This window comes from Fundulus heteroclitus, chromosome 3 (genome assembly GCF_011125445.2).
Source record: "Fundulus heteroclitus isolate FHET01 chromosome 3, MU-UCD_Fhet_4.1, whole genome shotgun sequence".
NCBI lineage: Eukaryota > Metazoa > Chordata > Actinopteri > Cyprinodontiformes > Fundulidae > Fundulus > Fundulus heteroclitus.
The window spans coordinates 12,005,420-12,026,802 of NC_046363.1; the positions used below are offsets into that span (position 1 = coordinate 12,005,420).

The window sequence follows — 21,383 nt, forward strand, 5'->3', positions numbered from 1 at the left end:
TTTACATCTTGGTTCTCCAACTCATCCCACAGAGATTATATAAACTGTCTCATCATGAGTCAGGTGTCAAAGTACTCAACTCACACTAAGCCTCTAACAACCCAGGAGAGTTATGGGTGGGTGATTGATTTGGCTCTGACTTGGAATTTGCCTAAGAGGATGGGCCTCCATGTCCTTTAGCAGCAGTGCACCAACTGCAGGCTGCTCAGGAGTGAGCCACCCATTTACTTACAGTTTTCTATGATTACATACACAATAAATTCTAAGTAATTACATAATTACCAGGACCTCAAAATCAAGGAGCAAAACGTTGGACCTGATTCTCAACCCCTATAAGCACAAAGTCAGCCTCACACTTTTGGAGAACAATACACACAGTTATTTGCGAAACACTAAACACACGTCTATGTTAGACAGAGAAGTGTATCATGATGTCTCTTCCTTACAATTCCAAAACACTGACTGACAAATCTCCATACCAATAAGCCATTTGATTAAACACACACATCAGGAGTTTATACATGTGATTGCTTTACTGTAGACAAACCAATCAGGTTTGAGCACCACAAAATGTAGCAGGTAAGTTCACCTGCTTTCAACCTAAATGGAATAAGTCAGAGGAAGAAGTGTCAGAATCCGTGGAGGACGAATAGGAGGTAGAGGTCCAGGAAGAAGAACAGTAAGACATGACATAGGAGGAGAACGTCATCAAAGAGGAAGAGGACTAAAGTTGTCAAATGTCAGCTGTGCAAGGATGGATCCATCATTCAAGATGGGTCTTCCCACCTTGTCTTGCCAACGAGGACATTTATCTGGCCAGATCCAGCAATCAGAATCAGAATCAGATATACTTTAATAATCCCAGAGGGAAATTGCTGTTTCAGTACCATCACCATAACATAAACATCACAAACATTTCAGGGGGGAGACGGTTCACTGAGGCCGTGCTGCCAAGGACACTACTGTCCACAAGCGCTACCCTTATCTGTTGAAGGAAGATTACAACAACATGGGGGAAGGGGAGGGAGAAAAAAAGACAAATGCTTGACAATTTATGCTCTCACAAATAAAGAGTCAAACAACCAACAAAAAAATCCCCCCTCATTGCACGAAAAGCACAAATAACACAAGACACATATATGCAGAAGGTGAACATTTGAGACCTGTCACGTGTACGTAAGTTCATCAGTTTTATGAGCGTCAGTGTGACTGTTTGGGTGAAAGTGTTAATATCTCCGTGAATACTCTCCAGAGGCCATTGTCCTTGCTGTTATCAGCCGGCCAACAGTTCAGAAAAAGCATCCACAGGTGTTTGCGGGGAAGGGGGGTAGCCGGGAGCTTTTCTGAGCATTCTCCTCCATAACAGTCCAGGAGTAGAGATAGGGAGGGCATAATCCAAACATGTTATTTGTTAAGTGGGCAAGCTGCACTGCCTTTCCTGTCAGCATTAAGTATTTTGCTGGCTCTAAATGGTAAATCCAATTTTCCGAATTGTTGGGCTTTTCCACGCTTCACTTCCAGATTTTATCCCATCACATCCTTGAGTTCAACCACTAAAGCCAGTCTGTGTTCCAGCACAGCCAGCTTTTGGCTCTGCTCCTTCACCTTCCAGAACTGTCCGTTCACCGCCATAGTAAGCGCGTCATGCAGCCAGCAGCCTGATCAAGGCCAAATGGCTACCGACATCCGCTGTATTTGCTGATACTTCAAAAATCCACAAAAACCAATAAGATCCAAGTAAAGTTTCAAACCTCCAGGGATGACAAAGAGGCAAAGACGTGTAGTATATACTGTAATTTATGGTATTCAGATTTTTTGTTGTTTTCTTGTTTAACTTTACAGTACTTTTAACCTGTACTGGTAGTACAGTATTTTTATTTGTTTATTTTCTGAGCATACAGTGTTTGATTGTCTATGTTGACTGATTTTGGTTAATTGAAGTGAAACAAATTATATATTCAATAGTCTACTGTACTGATTTTGTGTTGTGCTTGGTGAATTTACCATGTTGTATATTTTCACGTTCTCTGTGTACTTCGCTTGCAGTAATCCAATCACTAAGAGCTGTGTTTAATAGTAGTGTGTTACTGGTTCAAACTGAATTAAGCTTTGTGAAATTTGTGTTTCATATGGTAGTATAATATGTTTTTTAGAAACGTGTGTATAGTTTTTACAAGAGTGTTTAATTTTGCACAGGATCTGAGACTTTCTGCGTATCGTGTGTGTAGTTGTGCTAATTTAGTGTTGAGTATTTTGAAATTCCGAGTCCTGTTTTCAAAATCATGCTTGAGCAATCGTAAAAAACTGTAAAAACAGCGGCACCCCAACTACACGTTGTTCAAGGGCAATCCGCCAGAACTGACAAAGACTCCTGGATAGGTGATGGTCAGGATTTGTCACAGATGAACCTGAACACACGCCACACACGGAGCTTAGTTTTAAGAGTTTATTGAAGGAGAGATGGGTTGTGGATGAAGAGAACAAGAGTCTGTAACTGGGCTGGAGCAGGAGGATGGAGATGGCAGGAGCTTGGGAACTGGAGAGAGCTGAGGACCAGAGTGTACTGGAGAGCTGCGGGTGCTACGCTGCAGGAACCAGGAAGCCTCCAGAGCAGGTGAGACAGCGCAGGGGTAGCAGGAGAACCAGCAGCACAGCAGAGAGATCGGCAGCGTAGCAGAGAGAGTCCTTGGAGGTGCAGACAGGTGCAGGCGTAGGAACTCTGGCAGACTGCCGTGGTCAAATCTCAGACTGGCACAAGTGGGTAGGTTGAGGCTCAGACAGACAGACGTGGGAAGATCTCTGACTGGCAAGCAGGAGATGATTGACGACAGACCGACGGTAAGGAGCTGACTGGAGTGAGTTTATATAGGGAGGCTTGCAGGTGGAATGAGTCCAGGATGATTGAAGGTTGAACAGGTGTGGATGATTAGGCTGAGTGGAGAGAGCTGGGCGAGAGAAGGAAGGTGCTGGGAAGGCTCAGGGTGCAGCAGGCAGAATTGCACTCTGACAGTGACAAAAAGTTTTTCAGAAAATTTCAGTTGCCTCCTAATCGAGCCTGTTTGGTTTTATCAATGAAGGAAAACAAAGAAGAGCAGAAATAATTCTAAAACTAACTAAGAAAACAAATAAAAACTGAGTGCTGAACACTAAGCATTAACTAATAACTGAAGACCTGAAGAACAAGACAACATGGATGTAATGAAAACATGAACTCAAAAGAAAATCAAACCTCAAAATCAAACCTTAAACACCCCAGGGCATTGACAACTAGGATCTTACAGTTTTGCCTTAAGTTTTGCATTATTATTATTATGTTATTTTTTACATAGGTTTTTGTTTTGTTTGTAATAGATTTGCTGTCTTGGTATGTGTTTATTTTTATTGGGTTACTGTTTCCTTGATTCTGTCAATCTTTCCAGTTGGTTTCTCTCAGTTGCCTCAGTCCCACTCTTGTGGCCAGAACCCATCTGTGCTCTCATACAAGGTTCCCATTACAGTTACCATAACTACTTTTTCACCTGTGATATTTCTTGGAAACCTTGCTGAAATTCCTCTTGGGTTAACATTTTGGGGGATTTTACTGACCCCATAGCAAAGTGCATTAAAGAGCACCAAAGCTGGTCCATATCTTAAAAGATGGAAACATATTTTCAGTAAAAGAGCTTTTAAAAACATAACTTTGCAGCGTTTGACCCACAGAGCAGTAGTAATAAATAAAGTCGCAGTAATCAGGACCGGTCAAGGAAAACTTGCTGATTGATGAGTGCATCAGTTGTGTTTTCATATAAAAAACAACAACATTTTGGTTGAAATTAGATGTAACTCCATCTTCAAGTGCTACTTTAAATGGACAAACTATCCGTATGAAAGCACTGGAACAAAATAAACAACCTCATGTGTAATGTTGATTTGTTTTATGGCTGAAGACCCACTCAAAATGTATTATTGTTTCATGACTCATTCTAGAGTCCAACCTCAAAATAAATATGGCAACAATATGGCTGTAGTTGTGTGTGTGTTTGTGTGTTTTATTTGTTTATTTAGCATTTCCATCTCACCTTCCCTGCTTTTATTATTTCAAATACCTGAGACTAAGGAGCACAAACACAAATCAGCACCGACTGGGCAAATCGCGACGTTGTGTTGGGTCATTTAGCTGGAGGCAGATTTTCCTACGAGCCAAGCTTTGTAAATGGGGACAATTTGAATAAATTGCCTAAAAAAAAAAATAAGCAGCCTCTAAAACGTGCATGGCTGCATTTGGATCAGTTTCTTTGTGACTACAATTTCCATATAGGAAAAGTTAAATTAGTGTGATAATTGTTTATGCTTCATCTGTCCACTGATGTTCCCAAGAAACCAACTAGATTACAAGTCATGTTTGCTACTCAAGGCTGACTGAAGCTAATTTGAACATTCAGCAAATACATGTGTTAAAAAGCATAGAATTACAGAGAATTCAGAAAAGTAAAGAGAGCAGTGAAAAAGTGGCTAAAAGGGAAAAGGAACTTAAGAAGGGCAACGTGATTTTAAAAAATTGCTCAGAAAAGATGAGTTCTGTTGTCAATTTATAGATGACTATTGCTTTTTTAACTGGATTAGATGAAAAACACAAGTTTCAAAGGAATGTGTTCAGGTGCAGAACATTATGTAAATCCTTCTGTTAATGGCTGCAACGCGTAGTCCACATGTTACATCTCATCAGTAGGTGGGAGTTACTAGTTACTGGTCAGCTGATTGCATTGACAGCTGGCACTAACCTGTCCACAGCTATAAAATGAGAACACGTCTCTTTAGCCACTGACACATCTGACTTGATATGACAGCGGGACTAAACATGAGGAAGAAAGGGCGCTCTGAGCTTCTGCTACTCCTTCTGTCCATGGCTGTGTTAGGGTTAGAAGCAAGGATCCAGCTAACCATTTACTTTCCTGCTGAGAAACTTACATGGGACGAGGCAAGACAGTACTGCCAGGATAACCATATAGACATGGTTACCTGGGACAAAATAGACCCAGAACTGCTGACAAAGTGGTTGGAGGAAAAAGGCCTCGATGATGTCTGGATTGGTTTACACGAAGATCCTGAGCAACAGTCAGCCTGGAAGTGGATCAATGTAAAGTGAGTTTCCAATTGATGCAGTCTTTGTCTTAAATTAAATTTCCATATGATAAAATGTTGCTGGTAACATTCTCATCCTTTCTGTCTTTATCTCTATGGAACAAAAAAAAATGTAGAATGTCGTTGATAAACCTTTGCGTTGTTTATTTCTTTCAGAACTGGTGAAGGCTTGACAGGAGAGGACGTTTCAAAGAGCGATAACTGGGCTAATCAACACGGTGGCAGCTGTGGCTCTTACAATTCCAAAAGAAAGTGGTACAGAAGAGATTGCTCTGAAATGCTTCGCTTTATCTGCTATGATGATAATCTGGTGCTGGTGACCGAGAACAAGAGATGGGAGGAGGCATTGAATCACTGCAGGAATATATCACCAGAATCTGATAAATGTGACCTCCTGAGCCTCACCAGATCATTCCACATTAGCTATGTGAGAGACCGGATCTACGGAGCCACCAGTGAGGAGGTCTGAGAGTTTTAGTCATTTGTTCTTTTTGCAATAACAACATAAAAAAAACAAGTGTAAAATAGACCATAAGTATTTGGGGGATTTAGTTTGATTTTAAACCTTGACCTGTGTCTTTCAGGTTTGGACAGGCTTGCGCTTTCTGGGAGGGGAGTGGTGGTGGTCCGATGGAGAGACGCTGGACCCCCAAGAAATGCCGGCGGGCTGCCCTAGCCGTTGGGAACACTGTGGCTCCCTGTCCAAATCGAACACAGCTAAATGGATCACAAGAGACTGCTCAGAGAGAAGGAACTTCATCTGCTATTGTGAAAATGCTGACGAATAAGAAGAAAAGGTTTAGCTCTGTTCACTCTTCACCTGTGTGGTTCCATGCTTGCTTTCTACATAGATAGCATTTTATTGTGATAGGCTAATCTTATAATTTGAGGAATATGCAAAATGCCCTTTGTTTAGTGTCATTTAATTTTACCTTTCAATTTCGTTTGTATGGTAACAATGTTGCCTAGCAGCAATAAGAACCTGGTTTAAATCCTGGCCTGGGTGTTGCATGGACTTTGCATGTTCTTCCAGTATGCGTGGGTTCTCAACAGGCAGCCTGGGGCTTCTTCACACATTACTCAAACATGCATGCTAGGTTAATTGTTCTCTCTAAATTGTTTTTGAGTGAGCGTCTGTGTGCATGTTTGCTTCTCCTGTGTGTCTCTGTTGTCTTGTAATGGATGGGGACCTGTCCATGGTGTACCCAACTTCTCCCCTAAAGTTTTGGGGAGATAATTCCTCCATGATCCTATATCCATTATCTATAGGAGATAAAGACAATGGATGGAGTTTCATACAGCTAGTTTCTGAAAAAACTGATTTGAACAGAACTAAAAATGAAGCAAACTTATTTTTATTGATCTTAAAAAACAGATGTAAACTGAACTCGGCAGACTTAAATTAGTTATTGGATTTAAAATTTCCCAGATTTATTTATTTTTTTTAGCTTTCCTTACGCATGAAGAAATTGACCTTTAGTTTTGCTTTAACAGAAACAGAGACAATATCAACCATAACTTCTAAAAAAAAAAACACAAAAGGTGAAGGTTAAAAATTGATTTGCATGTCATTGAGTTAAAAAAGGCATCAATTGTCTACATGCAGGATTGATGTGAACATATGTCACAGCCCTAAGGGCCCCTCCTTTGGCCACTCTGTTTTTGCCTTAACAATATGTTTTGGGTCATTTTCATGATTGAAGAGTTCTACCAATCTATTTTCACTGTTCTGTGCTTGATCAATTCATCTTACTATTGAACTGTTTGAAACAATTGTTTCTTTTATCCCTTTAATATCTTTGTTTCTATATATTTTTAAGCAATGCTTTTACTTGCACTTTGTTGTTGTTTTATTTTTGTCTTTACTTTGAAACCATGTCTTACATTTCCACTGGTACCAAGAGTTTTCATTTATACCTGATATCTGTGGCGCTATTCTTGATTTATTTCAGTTCTTAGTTCAGGCAGAACCTCTTGGGTTTAACAGGGGTAGGTAAGTGGGTTGGGGGGTACATATATGTTTTGGGGTTGTTGAACTTGTACTCCGTGCAGATTATAAAAAACCTATCCAAACTTGTAATTCTTGATTTTTAGAAATATATGGATGTATTATTGTTCCATTCTGAAGATACTGTAAGTGGGTCCAATAAATCATTAAAGCATAATGAGTTAATGTAGTCTTTGGTATTTAATCCATCTATCCATCCATCCATCCATTTTCTTGTTTGCTTTATCTCTTGTGTATTTAATCCAACATACTTAAATCTATTATGCTATATGATGTGATGTGATATTACAATATTAATCCTTGGGAATTATATAGTTGTGACTTGATCCCGGCAGTGAGAGTAAGCATTCATGTCATCTTTTTGATGGATCTACCTTTGGCCCATAAACTCTTCCAGTCCTGTAATTTGTTTACTTTTATTTTAAATGATATAGTTAGATTTAGTTTATTAGCCATACATATTACATTTAGTTTAATTTAATTTGAAGTTTAAACACTAACTTTGTCATTTTAATCAACACTTGGTCTGTATGTGTTTTTTTAATGAACGTTTTAAGTTTCCAATTTTACAAGCAAATGAAACTGACATTATATACTCATCAGTCTGTTTCCTGAAGATTCAAATTCAGTGCTTTACATGTAGCCAGATGTCCCGAGACAAACCCAAGAACTATTTTGAATACAGAAAATTTGAATGCAATACCACAGGAACTTCTACAGCCATGATTTCTTCTGATGCCTGCTCCCTGTGGCGACAAATTGAAATGACACCAGTGTTGTGCATGTGCGTGGAAGAACAGAAAAAAGCTAGCATCTGCCGTTACGACTTCACTGGTCTTTGTTTTTAGAGGCGTAATGTCTTCTGAGGCAAGAAGGTTAGAAATATTATTTTATTAAATAGTGTAATACAGAAATAATATTTCATTTGAATTGAAATTTTTTTATTATACTGAATCAATTTTCAGTTTTGTTTGGGGAAAAACAGCCAGGGACGGACTGACCATTGGCAGCACCGGTAGTTTTCCCGCTGGTTGCCTGGCCCGCTGGCCCGGCCTGGTCTGCTCAGTGATCGCAAAGGTACGGGTCACTCTTAATAAAAAACATAAATAAATGCCATTTATGCATATGGCTCACTCAGGTGTCTGCCAGGCTTAAACTCCCACAGATTGTAGTTCTGAGAGTGAAAAGACAGCAACACCCATCATGCCTTTCTTTCATTTTCCAAAGAAACTGATGCTGTCTCTGTCACAGCGGTGCTGTTACCAGCAACCTTTTAAACCCCTGCTCCAACAATTTATTTTTATTTTTTTTCATTTTCAAAAAAGCAACTTTATGTCTTTTTCTGTGTTATTGGCGACTTCATGTGAAAGCTCCAATTGTTCTCCAGTTACCTGAGGGAGCCGCGAGACCCCTCCCGCTTCCCCAAGCGTTGTAGTCAGTCTCGCAGACAGCTGCAGCTATACCTGCATTTAACATTAAGTGGTTCTGCTGACAGCAGTCTACAAAGTTCTGGACCTACTGTCTGAACTCTTACTCTGTAATGATTCTGTCTGATCCTGCGTGTGAAAACCATGTCTGCAGTCTCATGACGTCCTCCCCTGGTTCTGCATCTGCACCCACGCTGCACAGGTTATCAAGGTCTGAGCAGTTACACCTGCGGTGGCTCCTAATTAGTGGCGCCACGGCTGAAGGTGGCAGCCCCGTGCGCTGATGGAGAAGCCTGCAGTTTAGAGGGTGAACAGAAGTGGTGCCAGAAACGGATAATCAGGAAAGATGTGGAGCAGCCATGTCAGGCAAGGTAGCTGAGGGAGGGAGACTAAGCCCCCATCAAAACAAAAATGGACACGGTAAACGAAAAATGTGCATCCACATGAGAGGACACAGCACCACTGAAAAGACTGTAGTAGGTATGCCGGGTCCATTGGTGGCGCTGTGACACTGCCACAGAATCACTCAAAAAACATTGGGCATGCACAAAGAACATGTGAGGTAAACACAGCACCATTGCAGCGTGCCAAACACAAACATTTACGCACATTCGAAGTGATCTTTATGTGGGATGGCACATCACTGTGTAGAGTGGTCTCATTTGAAAGGAAGAGTCCGAGGTTTCTTTTATCCCTTTAATATCTTCAAACAACCACAACAAAGCCAATATTTACCTCACTTTGAACGTAAAACTGGCTTCGCCATCTTTGTTATTTGTGAGAGTGAGGTGCATGCAGTTTACAGAGAGAGTTTAAGGTACATTGTCATCTTTTCAGAATAGATGTGGCTCACGCAGGCCCAGAACTACTGGGGTCACCGCTTAAATTATATGTCCCGCCACCTCAAAATTGAAATAATAATATGCAATTTTTGCCACTGGCGAACAGGTGGCACTTTTTTCAACGACGGAGGCAGCATGAGCGGTTAAAAAAAAAAGAAATAAAAAATAGTCTGAGCCCCAAAACTGGGTTTCCATTATCTATAATATAACTGCGTGAGGAATTGGGTACCGCGCACGTGACGTCACCGTCTCAAGAGCAACGCCCCTTTTGCCGCTTAGGTAGGGCATACAGGAGAGAACGCACGGATAACCCAGCTATTACAAGCGCAACAGAACCAGCGATCTGACAGACTTTACAGCCGTTAAACTTTCCCAAGACGATGTCCCAGGCACACGGTTTACTGGTCGCACTGTCGAAGAACACACCAACGTTCAACTCAAACGATGGCTTGAGGTTCGAGGGCTTAAAAAGACTGGAAAACTGGCCGAGTTGATAAACGGTAAGCTTTGTTTGTTTTTTTCTGTGTTATTGGCGACTTCATGTGAAAGCTCCAATTGTTCTCCAGTTACCTGAGGGAGCTGCACCATTGCAGCGTGCGGCGATCATGGCAGCGTCGGCCGTTTTTTTTGTTGTTGTTTGCAATCACCGTCCAGGAATGGGTATATGTTTAATGTTTGTCTCATTTGAAATGTTTTTGAGTAAGCTATCCTGGTAGCAGGGTATCATGTTAGCGCCTGCTACCATGATAGCCTATATGCTGTCATGGTAGCAGGCGCTACTTTATTAACATGTCGGCCACCAAAATACTCTTACCTTGACTTGATGTCGCTGGAATTGGGTCAGGATGTTCTTCGGTTGTGCCCTTTCCTCCGACAAAATGCTTGCTACATATGTACTTGAATTTGGTAACTTTTTCCGGGTTGAACTGTTGTGTAGGCCGACCGCCCCGGTGTGCCAAGCGTACACATTTCTCCTTGGCAGTCTTGAAGAAAACATCCTTCATATGCGGCCGATCAGCGTAACTCGAGTCGCTGTTGCACGTTCCATAGCAACAATGTTTAAAAACCATGGTCTTAGATTTGGAAAAAGCAGTCGTTTTAACGAGTAAAACCTAGGCTAACGCACGTCTCTTTTACAGCAAAACAGCGGCGGGTTTCCGGAGTTTGCCCCACTGCGTACCACGTGATGTGACGTCATCGTGACGTTGTGTTTCTAAAAATAGCTCGCGCGCGGTACCCCATTGGTGCCCCTTACAGCTGCATGCGCCTTGCTTATTGTTACAATAGGCTTAGGCCCTGCATACTGAACAGAGGCTGACAGGCTGTAGGCTAAATGAGACGAGGAAAGACCACTGGGAGGGGCAGTTCACCTCTGGGTCTCTCAAGTGGACCAGCAACACTCTACAGTGCAATTGTCTAATGGAATTAGTGGCTAAAGTCAGTCAAACCAAGGGGCGAGGTGGCCAGGGAGGTTCGGGAGGATTCCCAACAGGCCGGTCACTTCAGGTCGATCCGGTCGGTGGTTGAACAGTTTTTTCCCCCCCTTTAATAAAACTGCAGAGATGCACGAAGCTGCCCTGCCGAAGTTAAAAGAGTTACCACTTTGAGAGGAATACAATTAAAACAAAATAATTGTTTTACTTATTGGTTGTTGCAAATGTACATTTAAAGTTTTAAGTTTGTTCGTAAAAAAAAAACACAAGCTCAGAATATGCCTGCAATAGTGCGTAATGATATGTATTTGACATTTAGTATTATTTCTGGACAATAAATTAGAATTAATGTGTGACCTAGTTTTTTCTTCTTTTTAAAACATTTTTTGTTAGTAGACTTATGGACTTGCTTCCCTATTGTGCATGTCGTGCCCCCTCTTGTTTGTTCCCCTAACGCCGGGCCTGTGCTTGGAACCTGTTTTCAAATGGTGCCATAGTCAGAGGAAACATTTGCCATTTTTGTATCAATGAACTGTTAAAACACAACCAGACTGCTCTGTTTTCTTTAGATAACATTGTTGAGTGAACAGGGCCCAAAGAACACAGAGATAAATCATCACTGGTGGGGCCAATTAGCATGTCAAATTAGGTAATTTACCTACCAGCCAAGCTTTGTGAATGAGAAAAATTTGAATAAATCACCTAAGGAAAGAAGCCTTCTGAAACATGCATGTCTACCTTTGGATAATTTTTGTTTTAAATAAAACTTTAATTCAAGAAAAGTTAAGTAAATGTTACATATGAACAGATTAAAACATTCACAGAAGAAAAGGGAGGAGTTCATAAATATATATGGAGCTGTAATAATGTGGCTAAAAGGAAAAAGCAATTTAATTAAATGGCAAACTGATACTTTGAAAAGACGAGTTCCAATGTCAGTTTATAGATTATTGCTTTTTTTTTTTTTAAACTGGATGAGATTGATAACTCAGGTTTGAAAAGAATATGTTCAGGCGCAGGTTATTATGTAACCCGTTCTGTTAAAAGCTGCAAAGCAGGTAGAGAAGAGGTGTTACTGGTCAGCTGATTGCACTGAGGGGTGTCCAGCTGGCACTTCCCTGTCCACAGCTATAAAATGAGAACGTGTCTCTTCAGCCACTGACACATCTGACTGGATATGACAGCGGGACTAAACATGAGGAAGAAAGGGCGCTCTGAGCTTCTGCTACTCCTTCTGTCCATGGCTGTGTTAGGGTTAGAAGAAAGGATCCAGCTAACCATTTACTTTCCTGCTGAGAAACTTACATGGGACGAGGCAAGACAGTACTGCCAGGATAACCATATAGACATGGTTACCTGGGACAAAATAGACCCAGAACAGCTGACTACGCGGTTGAAGGAAGAAGGCCTCGATGATGTCTGGATTGGTTTACATGAAGATCCTGAGCAACAGTCGGTCTGGAAGTGGATCAATGTAAAGTGAGTTTCCATTTGATGTGCTTCTGTTTGATATAAAATGTTGCTCATAGCCGTCACGTAGTGTGTTTGTTTGTTTGTTTCAGAACTGGTGAAGGCTTGACAGGAGAGGCCGTTTCAGAGAGCGACAATTGGGCCAATGGACAAAACCAGGGTGGCAGCTGTGGCTCTTACCGTTCTTCAAATAAAAAGTGGTACAGAAGAGATTGCTCTGAAACGCTTCACTTTGTCTGCTATGATGATAATCTGACGCTGGTGACCGAGAACAAGTCATGGGAGGAGGCACTGAATCACTGCAGGAATTTATCAACAGAATCCGATAAATGTGACCTCCTGAGCCTTACAAGATCATCTGACATTAGCTATGTGAGAGACCGGATCTACGGAGCCACCAGTGAGGAGGTCTGAGAGTTTTAGTCATTTCTTGCAATAACAACAGAATTAAAACCAAGTGTAAAGTAGACCATAAGTATTTGGGGGATTTAGAGGATTTTAAACTTTGACCTGTGTCTTTCAGGTTTGGACAGGCTTGCGCTTTCTGGGAGGGGAGTGGTGGTGGTCCGATGGAGAGACGCTGGACCCCCAAGAAATGCCGGCAGGCTGTCCTAGCCGTTGGAAACACTGTGGCTCGCTGTCCAAATTGAACACAGCTAAATGGATCACAAGAGACTGCTCAGAGAGAAGGAACTTCATCTGCTATTGTGAAGACTAATAGATGGTCAGAGCATATATATATATATGGAGAGAGAGAGAGAGAGAGAGAGAGAGAGAGAGAGAGAGAGAGCAACGGCGTATCACTCCGTATGTGCTATTTTGCACAACACTATTTTTGACCAGTTAAATGGACTTTAACTGACCTTAATGCTCCTGACTAATATATGTCTGTTTCAATTGAGAGTCTGAATTCCAAATTTAAAAATTGGCACAATTTGATTCAACATCTATTTCCTGTTTTGTCGTTGATCTGGACCATTATGTTTCTTTTGCACAATTCAATGACATAAAATTTGGAAACATTACCAAAAACAAACACTCTATTAAAGTAACTTTATGGTATTGATATTTTATTTAATTTAAATGTATTTCAGATGGAATCAATTCAGTTCAGTTTAAATTAGTACATTTGTACTGAACTAAGCATACTTGGACTCACTTGATTGTATTCAAAAAATTTGAATACAACCAAATTGACCCTAGCCAGGCAAGTTTAAAACTGAAAAAAAAAGATTTGTGAAATGTCAACAATTCAGCCACAGATAGCCTTCTGATTTAACTGTCATGAACCTTAAGTTTGATTTTTGTCATTAAACACGTTTTCCCTGATAGAAAATACCTTAAACCTTTGAGGTGAGAAAATAATATATAGTAGAAATTATAAAGTGAGAAGGATGCATAATCAAAAGAGAAAAAGGTCTCTTCTTTCGAAGCTATTCAACCAAACATTGCTTACAATCCATTTTTTGAACCAGGAAATAGAAAAAAAGTAGCAGCGCAAAAAGTCGAAGGCTCATACCATAGCAGACGATTGTAAATGCCATGATTTTTTTTATCCTTCGGATTTTCATTCATCCATACGGGGAATAGCTGTAATGAAACTGTGAAACAATTTTTAAAATTGTTTCCATTTCATATTGGGTATAAAACAAATTGGTCTAAAATGACAATGTACCCCTGGTAACTGCGGCCTTACACATATAAGAAGCTAATTATGTTGAGGAAGTAATCAGCGGGCCTAAATTTGTTACATAAACACTATCTACAGTTCATTATGCAAATCACCAACAACGTTCTTGGTAAATCGGTTCCGAACTGCTTTCAGAATATTATCAAGCCTCTTTAGTTCTGGTCTCATCCTCTCACCTTCATTGTGAGCATCCTCAACAGTGAAGGAACAAGTCGGAGCCATGGAGCTCCAGCCAGAAGGAAATTAATAATTTTAGATTTCTTTGGTTTTCATCTCCGTAGATGCTTTTTGCTTGTAGTCTTGCACCTTGTTCCGAACTAATCATATTCTCCCTGATGTCCTTGGGAATCCTCTTGGTGTTTCAACCCTGGAACGATGGTCAAGTGGTGGACCAGGAGGCCAAGACCTTATTTTTCTCTCAGCCAGACCAAGTTCAAACTTTTATTCAATATTTTGTACACATTTTGCTCTTGAGTATATGGTGATTAGACATAATTTGTTTTATTTACACAATAAAGTCTGTCTTGATATGCTCTCCTAATACGCGCAATACGAGCTGCGCGCAATCTAGAAAATAAAATCCTCTCAACATAGGGAAGTCCAAAAACAGCTCCGCATCAAAGGAGATTGAGCAGTTTATTATATTTCTTACGTTGCCTGTCTTCTTCACTTCTTGGTATTGATATTCCTCTAAATACTTGCTAGTTTTTTGATCACATAGAGTTTATGAATAACTTAATATGCTCCAAAGATAAAATATAATTGCTGTCACACTGTCTGTTTTTATCATATGTTGTATGACTGCATTTGCCCATATTTTGTCTTCATGTGGCATTTTAACAAGTTTCAAATGTATGACGCTTTAGAAATAAAGTGTACTTTATTAACATTTGCATTAGTAGTGCTGGCAATAAAAAACAATAGAGAAAAGAAGAACGTGTTTTCATCTTGCATCTCCTTGAGACCAGTCTTAAGTTCCACCTTCTTTTGTGTCGTTCCATCTCAGATGCTTTTCTCTCCAACTCTGCTGCTCTGTTCTCCACCTTCATGTTTGTCTCCTTCAGACCTCTCACTTCCTTCTCCAGTTTCTCATTCCTTTATTCCTTCTTAGTTGAAATCCACAGCCTTCGTAATGTTGGTGATGTCCAATGTGTTTTGTTTTAATGACTTCTTGAAGTCGGTATTCAGTGTCTGAAGTGGATTAACTGCTGCAAGAATTGCAGCAGTAGAGACGGGCTTCGAGGTCGTTTCAGCATTAGACGTTTCATTTTCGGCTGGCTTGATTGTTTTTGGTTGCAGTGGATATTTAATTGGAGATGACAGAACATTTTTAGAGCCTTTAACGTCAGTCTCCATAACTTCAGACACGCAGTAGTGCTTTAGCGTCAGCTTTAGGGTTAGCTTTAGACATGTCAGCAGCAGAAGTTGTTATAGGTTGTCTGTATTGCTTGAATAGTCACGTTATCCGCCTGGCCTGCCAGGTTAAATCAACAAAGTGGCATTAGCAAACTGATTAAAATTATGTCACTTCTATAATGATTAGTTATATTATCAGTTTGTAAGAGATTATTCTTTTTAAAACAGGTGGAGATAAATCAGGTGAAGAATCAACTGTGGTAAGTACTAAAACTGTTAAGTGTTTGTACTAGGGAGATTATTTCCCTCCAACAGCACACAGGGAGTGGTGTTACTGGTCAGCTATGGGTGGTGAGGTGTGTCCAGTTGAAACCGTTTCTGTACACGGGTATAAACTGAGAATGGCAGCTTCTCTCCTGCCACTAAAACGCGTAACTTATGTAACAGCAGCACTGAAAATGTGGAAGAAGAATTTTGTTTATTGTTGCTTGTTTTTAGAAGTTTATTTGAATCTTGACTCACGTCTATCAGAGTTGGACAGGATTGCATTTTGTGGTAGGGGAGTGTTTGAGGTCTGATGAGCGACGTTGGACCACGACGAGATGCTGCCAGAGCCCATCGGAGCACTGTGGCAACCTTTCCAAAAATAACACAGCTACGTGGACAACCAGAGACGGCCCAGAAAGAAGAAACTTCATCTAGTGCAAAAAATGCATAAGAAAGAAAACGGGAAGCTTTTTTTCACTTTTGGAGTATAGAACCTTAATATTTTCAACAGAGGTGTGAGGAAGAGTTGTATTATTTATGATGTGCCAATGTTTATGATGTTCTGTGTGACGTTTTAAATGAAATTATTACATTTTAACAACTTCTCATGACATATTCAATGAAAATCTATGACACGTCTGGAATTCATACACGAAAAGAAAGTCTTCTGATCATTTTAAAGTTAATAAAAAAGCTTTTTAATAAAACATATATTCAGTCATATGCAATTATATAGCTTTAACAGAGTATATGTGTAATAAACATGAGCAAATTAAAGATGGAAAAAAAGTCTGTGGGAAGTAGGACACACCCGGCTGTTACACATAAGGCACATTTTTATTTCCAAATGCAAAACATCAGGCTACATAATAAGCCAATAAATAAGATTTTTGGTAAATAAATAATTCGAGTTCTTGTTGAGATAATCGACTTAAAGAAGTGCAAAAATGTGATTCTTGCCACAGGACAGAAACTATTTTCAACCACAACTTTTCTGACATTTCTTAAGTCTTTAGAATAATAAAACTCATTCATATTGTGGCTTTACTATTGTTTGACACTGAACCACAAATGTAATACCTGTTGATTGTGCCAAGCATCTTTATTAAAATTCTTATTAAAATATATAGTTGAAATTTGTTGACAAAAATATTATGTACATAGAATGCACCCACCACTGATGTTTGCTTATGTCGTTGCTTAATAGTATAAACCTCAGTCACACACTCGATCATGCTCAGCCCTAACTCACTCCAGAAGTTGACAAATATTTAAAAAATATTAAAAATGAACGCCTCGGAGGTCAAATCAGATGAAGAATCAAGCGGAACCTGTTATTTTTGCTCCGCACACATTTAGGGTGGTCGGATGTACTTTAGGGTAACACCAGTCGACTTCCGCTTGTCATTCAGCTGTACAGCGGGGTGCGTTTAATCAGCCATTCCATATCAGTAAGTGAATATAATAAATCTTTATTTTTTTCTGTGCATGTATGACATGTCTAATTGTTTACTGGATGAAACAAGCGTTGTTTTTTTATCCGAGAAAATGTGATGTTAGATTTACGGAGCTCCGTGTTCCCAGAGATGAGGGTGACGTTAGCTTAGCTTAGCTAGCTGATGCTTCCAGATTACACCGTGTTTTACTTTAGCAACACTCTGCCCCCTTTTTTGTATGTTAGCCTTTTAGACAATCTTGAAATACATTTTTTAAAACACATTCCGTGGATAGGTCAGTGGTTGAAGTCATTGTCTTGTTGAGTTGCGTTGATTATAACTAGTGTTCAAAGCAACTTGTCGCTCAGGCTTTGCTTAAACTGTATTTGTTGAGGAATGATTTCCATTTAAAGCTTTTGATTTATTCTATATTATTTATTGCACTGAGGTTTAACGCTAGAAGTGGCCTAGGAGAACATGTGGTGTTTTTTTTTCTGTTTTAACAGACTAAACTGTTTAATCTGACATTTTCTTCTGTGTTTATTTTGTTTCCTCCTTACAGGAAGCTGATTATCATCAACGGACGCGATGACACTTTTTCACTTTGGAAACTGCTTTGCCCTGGCTTATTTCCCTTATTTTATCACATACAAGTGCAGCGGCCTGTGAGTGTCTGGGGAATTGTTCAGTGTTGTGCTAACAAATCAGATTGAGCGCATAAAACTGGCTTGATTAAAGTTGGGAAATTAATAAATATATGGTTTGTGGTTCTTACTGGTAGGAACCTGGTCCATGCTGTCCTCAGCCTCAGCTGCAACATATGCTCTGAGACTATAGGTTCTCTTATAAGCTTCTTAGTAAGGTTGGGTTTTGGGAGAGGGGCCCTATAATCCTTTAAGGTGCTCTTGAATCAGCCACAGTTAACAGTGCTCCTCTTTTAAAGCAGTGCACCGTAAAGAGAAAATATTTGTGCATTTTAAATGAAACTTATGTTCCTGTTTCACCTTTTCAGCTCGGAGTACAATGCCTTCTGGAGATGCGTCCAGGCTGGAGCAACGTACCTCTTTGTCCAACTTTGCAAAGTAAACAAACTTTTCTTATCTGTTATCATCAGATGCACCAATCAGATTGTTCTTTTTTTGTTGTAGTTCGATTACCAATATCTGGGTTTTGTAAAGCATTGATCTGCTGATTAAGAGAACTGTATTGAAAATATATTTTTTCCCTCGCCTTCCTGTTTATGATGATTAATCATTTATACTAAATGATTTATAACTGTTTTATTACTAATTAGTGTGGTTATTGCAGCTATCATTACTGAAACCACTGTTTCTCTCTGGCTTTGATAGAAAATGTAGATCCTTAACACTAAGATTTGACTGGTCTGTTAATTGGTGCATCTCTAATTTCCTCATTACTTTAATGGTTTCTGAGCATCAACAGAAATCCCATCACGGGACTGTCTGACAAGGTGTAATCAAGTCATCCTTCTGTCTTACAGATGTTGTTTCTCGCTACATTCTTCCCCACGTGGGAAGGAGGAGCCGGCGTTTATGACTTTGTTGGGGTGAGTGGTAATAGTTTATTGTTGAACCAACAGATCATTGTTCCACAGCAAACGCACCCCCACAAACGCCCCCATTAGGGATCAGATCATTAGAGTCAGCCCAGATCAGAAGCCACGCTGGACACTTTTAGATCACGTGACGTCGGTGCAGTTGCATAACCAAAAGAGGCTTGAGCTAACGACGAGGAGCATGATTCGCTTGAACAATGTGTAAGATTTGGGTTTGTTACCTTCTCAGGTGGACCGGGGTGTCATTTGATCGTAAAGTTTTAAGAACACATGTAGACCATGGAACCGGAGGATGAGCTGAAAGGGGCTTTTGTCTGGTCTCCACAGGGTAGCTCACAACGTCTTATAGAACATTTCATTATTTGTTTCTCAGGAGTTCATGAAGTCCACAGTGGACCTGGCTGACCTGTTAGGACTCCATCTAGTGATGTCTCGTAACGCTGGCAAAGGAGAGTATAAGATCATGGTCGCTGCCATGGGCTGGGCCACAGCAGAGCTAGTGATGTCGAGGTGAGCTGTGACTCTCTTTCTGTGAAGAAACCCCGTGTGTAAAAACACTAAATGTTGTTGCATGTGTCCCATGATGCCTCTTCAGGTTTCTTCCTCTCTGGGTTGGCGCCAGAGGAATCGAGTTTGATTGGAAGTACATCCAGATGAGCTTCGACTCCAACATCAGTTTGGTGTGTAGCTGTATTATCTGTTCGCTCCTCTCCATGTTTCTTTCCTTTCAAACCTTTGATGACCCATAGCTGCTGTTTCATGTCGCTCATACTTTAGTTTCTGAGTTTTTAGATGAGATTACTTGTTTTTTCCCCCTCAGAACCGTAAATATATATTTTAATGGAACTTGTATAAATGAATGTGTGTGTTTGTGTGTATAGGTCCACTACATCGCTATGGCAGCTGTTGTGTGGATGTTCACCCGATATGACCTCCCTAAGAGCTTCAGGCTGCCTGTTACGGTTCTCCTGGCTCTGTGTGTATACAAGGCCTTTTTAATAGAGTAAGTCCTGTTTGCTCAGTAAAACCATGCATGATGTTAGCATTTCTCATTGGTGCAAGACAAATGCATCATCTTCAAAAGTAGGATTTTTGGTTAAAAGTTTTGAAAAACTTAGAGGCTCATGTACTACAAGTGTTTCATTTTCCTTTGGGAATAATACATTATTTTTTAATTTAATTGAAGACTTTAGTGTTTTCTTGTTGGTGCACACCTCACCATGGTTACTCCTTCTTTTCTGAGCTTATAGATAGAAATGTTACTGGAATGAGCGGGGGTGGAAGTAAAGTAGACAACTATCTAGTAGATGTTTTAGTAAAAACTTTAGCTTCATTTTGAAACAATTTGTGAAATGCATTGAATTCTGTTTCTAAAGGTCTTTTTCTTATTAATTATTATTATTATTATTTAGTGGGCTGTAACTGTTAAAATTGTTTCATTTTTGCATATTTATCAATTTAATGGATTTTAAAAAAAAGTTTTTTTATGTTTTTTCCTAAATAAAGCAGTGTAGCTTTCTCTACTTGACTTGTATTCTGAAAGCGAAGTGTTGCCTTTTCAGACAGATAAATAAGACCACATTGCATCTCACCTAACTTGACTTGAAGAAACACAAATACAAGATAGAAAATAAAAACACAGCTACTTAATCAAGGGTTTATTACTTCTGTTGGGTTATTTGCTCAGTGACTGCTCTATAGATTTCCCCTTTTATGAGTAAGTCCTGCTGGTTTTTGGTTTTTATTATATTTTCCATCTAAATGTCAAAGCTATTTTAGCTAATTGAATGGTCTGTCAGTTAAGTAACGCTCCTCTTTCTCCTGTCCTCAGGTTGTTCGTCCATATCTTCATGCTGGGCAGCTGGACGGTGTTACTGGTGAAAGCCGTGCTCACTGGCGCCATCTCTCTCTGCTCACTCTTCCTGTTTGTCACGCTGGTTCACAGCAACTGAAGACAGCACAGCACCGACTACAGATGCTTAGCAGTCTCCGTTGAAACGGCACAACAGATGTTCACAAGTCTGAGTCTGACCTGTGAAGTCAGCTTAGGAATGATTGGTGCTGGCTAGCTGGAGTTGACTGACACGATCCACCCACTGGTACAGCTACCGGTCCGTCGCGTTTGTTGTGACTGTTGCTTATGAGCCCATGAGGAAAAAAAGATCGTTCTTAGGGCAAATTTGTTTTTCTACTTTTCAGTCAATTACTTGATGGTAAAGGACCGACGTCAACATCAGGAGACTTCTTCAGTGGGACTTGCTTGTGTTAGTTTTTAAAAATGTGAATTTTGTATTAATGTAACTACAAATGAATTGACACTTAATAAAAAAAAACACATTTCTTCTTTCTGTTCTCCAGTTTGTGTTGAGGCGGTATGTTTTAATAAAAAAAAATGTGATAGTTCCTTAAAATATGCCCAAAATGAATCTGTAAAGGATTACAGAAATAAAACACTATTTTCTAAATCTTTCTGTAAAGTATTACAATCAAACTGGAGTTATAATATCAATTAATATCCACCTCGCTTCATTTACCATTAATAATGGACACATAAATCCACTTTTAATTGTTTCTGGTACTTTCTTTTTCTACTCAAGTAATCTGTGTCTCATCTCCAGCCAGACAGCAAATAGCTTTGCTGTCAGTTTGGAGAAACTGATGTTTATTAAAGTTGAGCTAAGATTTCTTTTTAAGATGGCAAATAGAAGAGTAAATATTCAGTGACCTTTGTTTTTTTTTCCAAACTAAGGGTTATAT

The 21,383-nt window shown here is 39.8% G+C and overlaps 2 protein-coding genes across 2 annotated transcripts; both read left to right on the forward strand.

Moving 5' to 3' along the window:
* Positions 1–4,832: 4,832 nt before the first annotated feature.
* LOC118557471 (macrophage mannose receptor 1-like) lies at positions 4,833–13,019 on the forward strand. Its single transcript, XM_036127548.1, has 3 exons — positions 4,833–5,121; positions 12,394–12,709; positions 12,825–13,019. The coding sequence occupies exons 1-3, from the start codon at positions 4,838–4,840 to the stop codon at positions 13,017–13,019; spliced, it is 795 nt and encodes a 264-aa protein (XP_035983441.1). The 5' UTR covers positions 4,833–4,837.
* Positions 13,020–16,976: 3,957 nt separating this feature from the next.
* tmem147 (transmembrane protein 147) lies at positions 16,977–20,978 on the forward strand. The gene is made up of 8 exons (XM_012859179.3): positions 16,977–17,065; positions 17,613–17,715; positions 18,063–18,132; positions 18,552–18,617; positions 19,000–19,136; positions 19,222–19,306; positions 19,508–19,629; positions 20,458–20,978. Exons 2-8 carry the CDS (start codon positions 17,639–17,641, stop codon positions 20,576–20,578), a joined length of 678 nt encoding a protein of 225 aa, XP_012714633.1. The 5' UTR covers positions 16,977–17,065; positions 17,613–17,638; the 3' UTR covers positions 20,579–20,978.
* Positions 20,979–21,383: the final 405 nt, after the last annotated feature.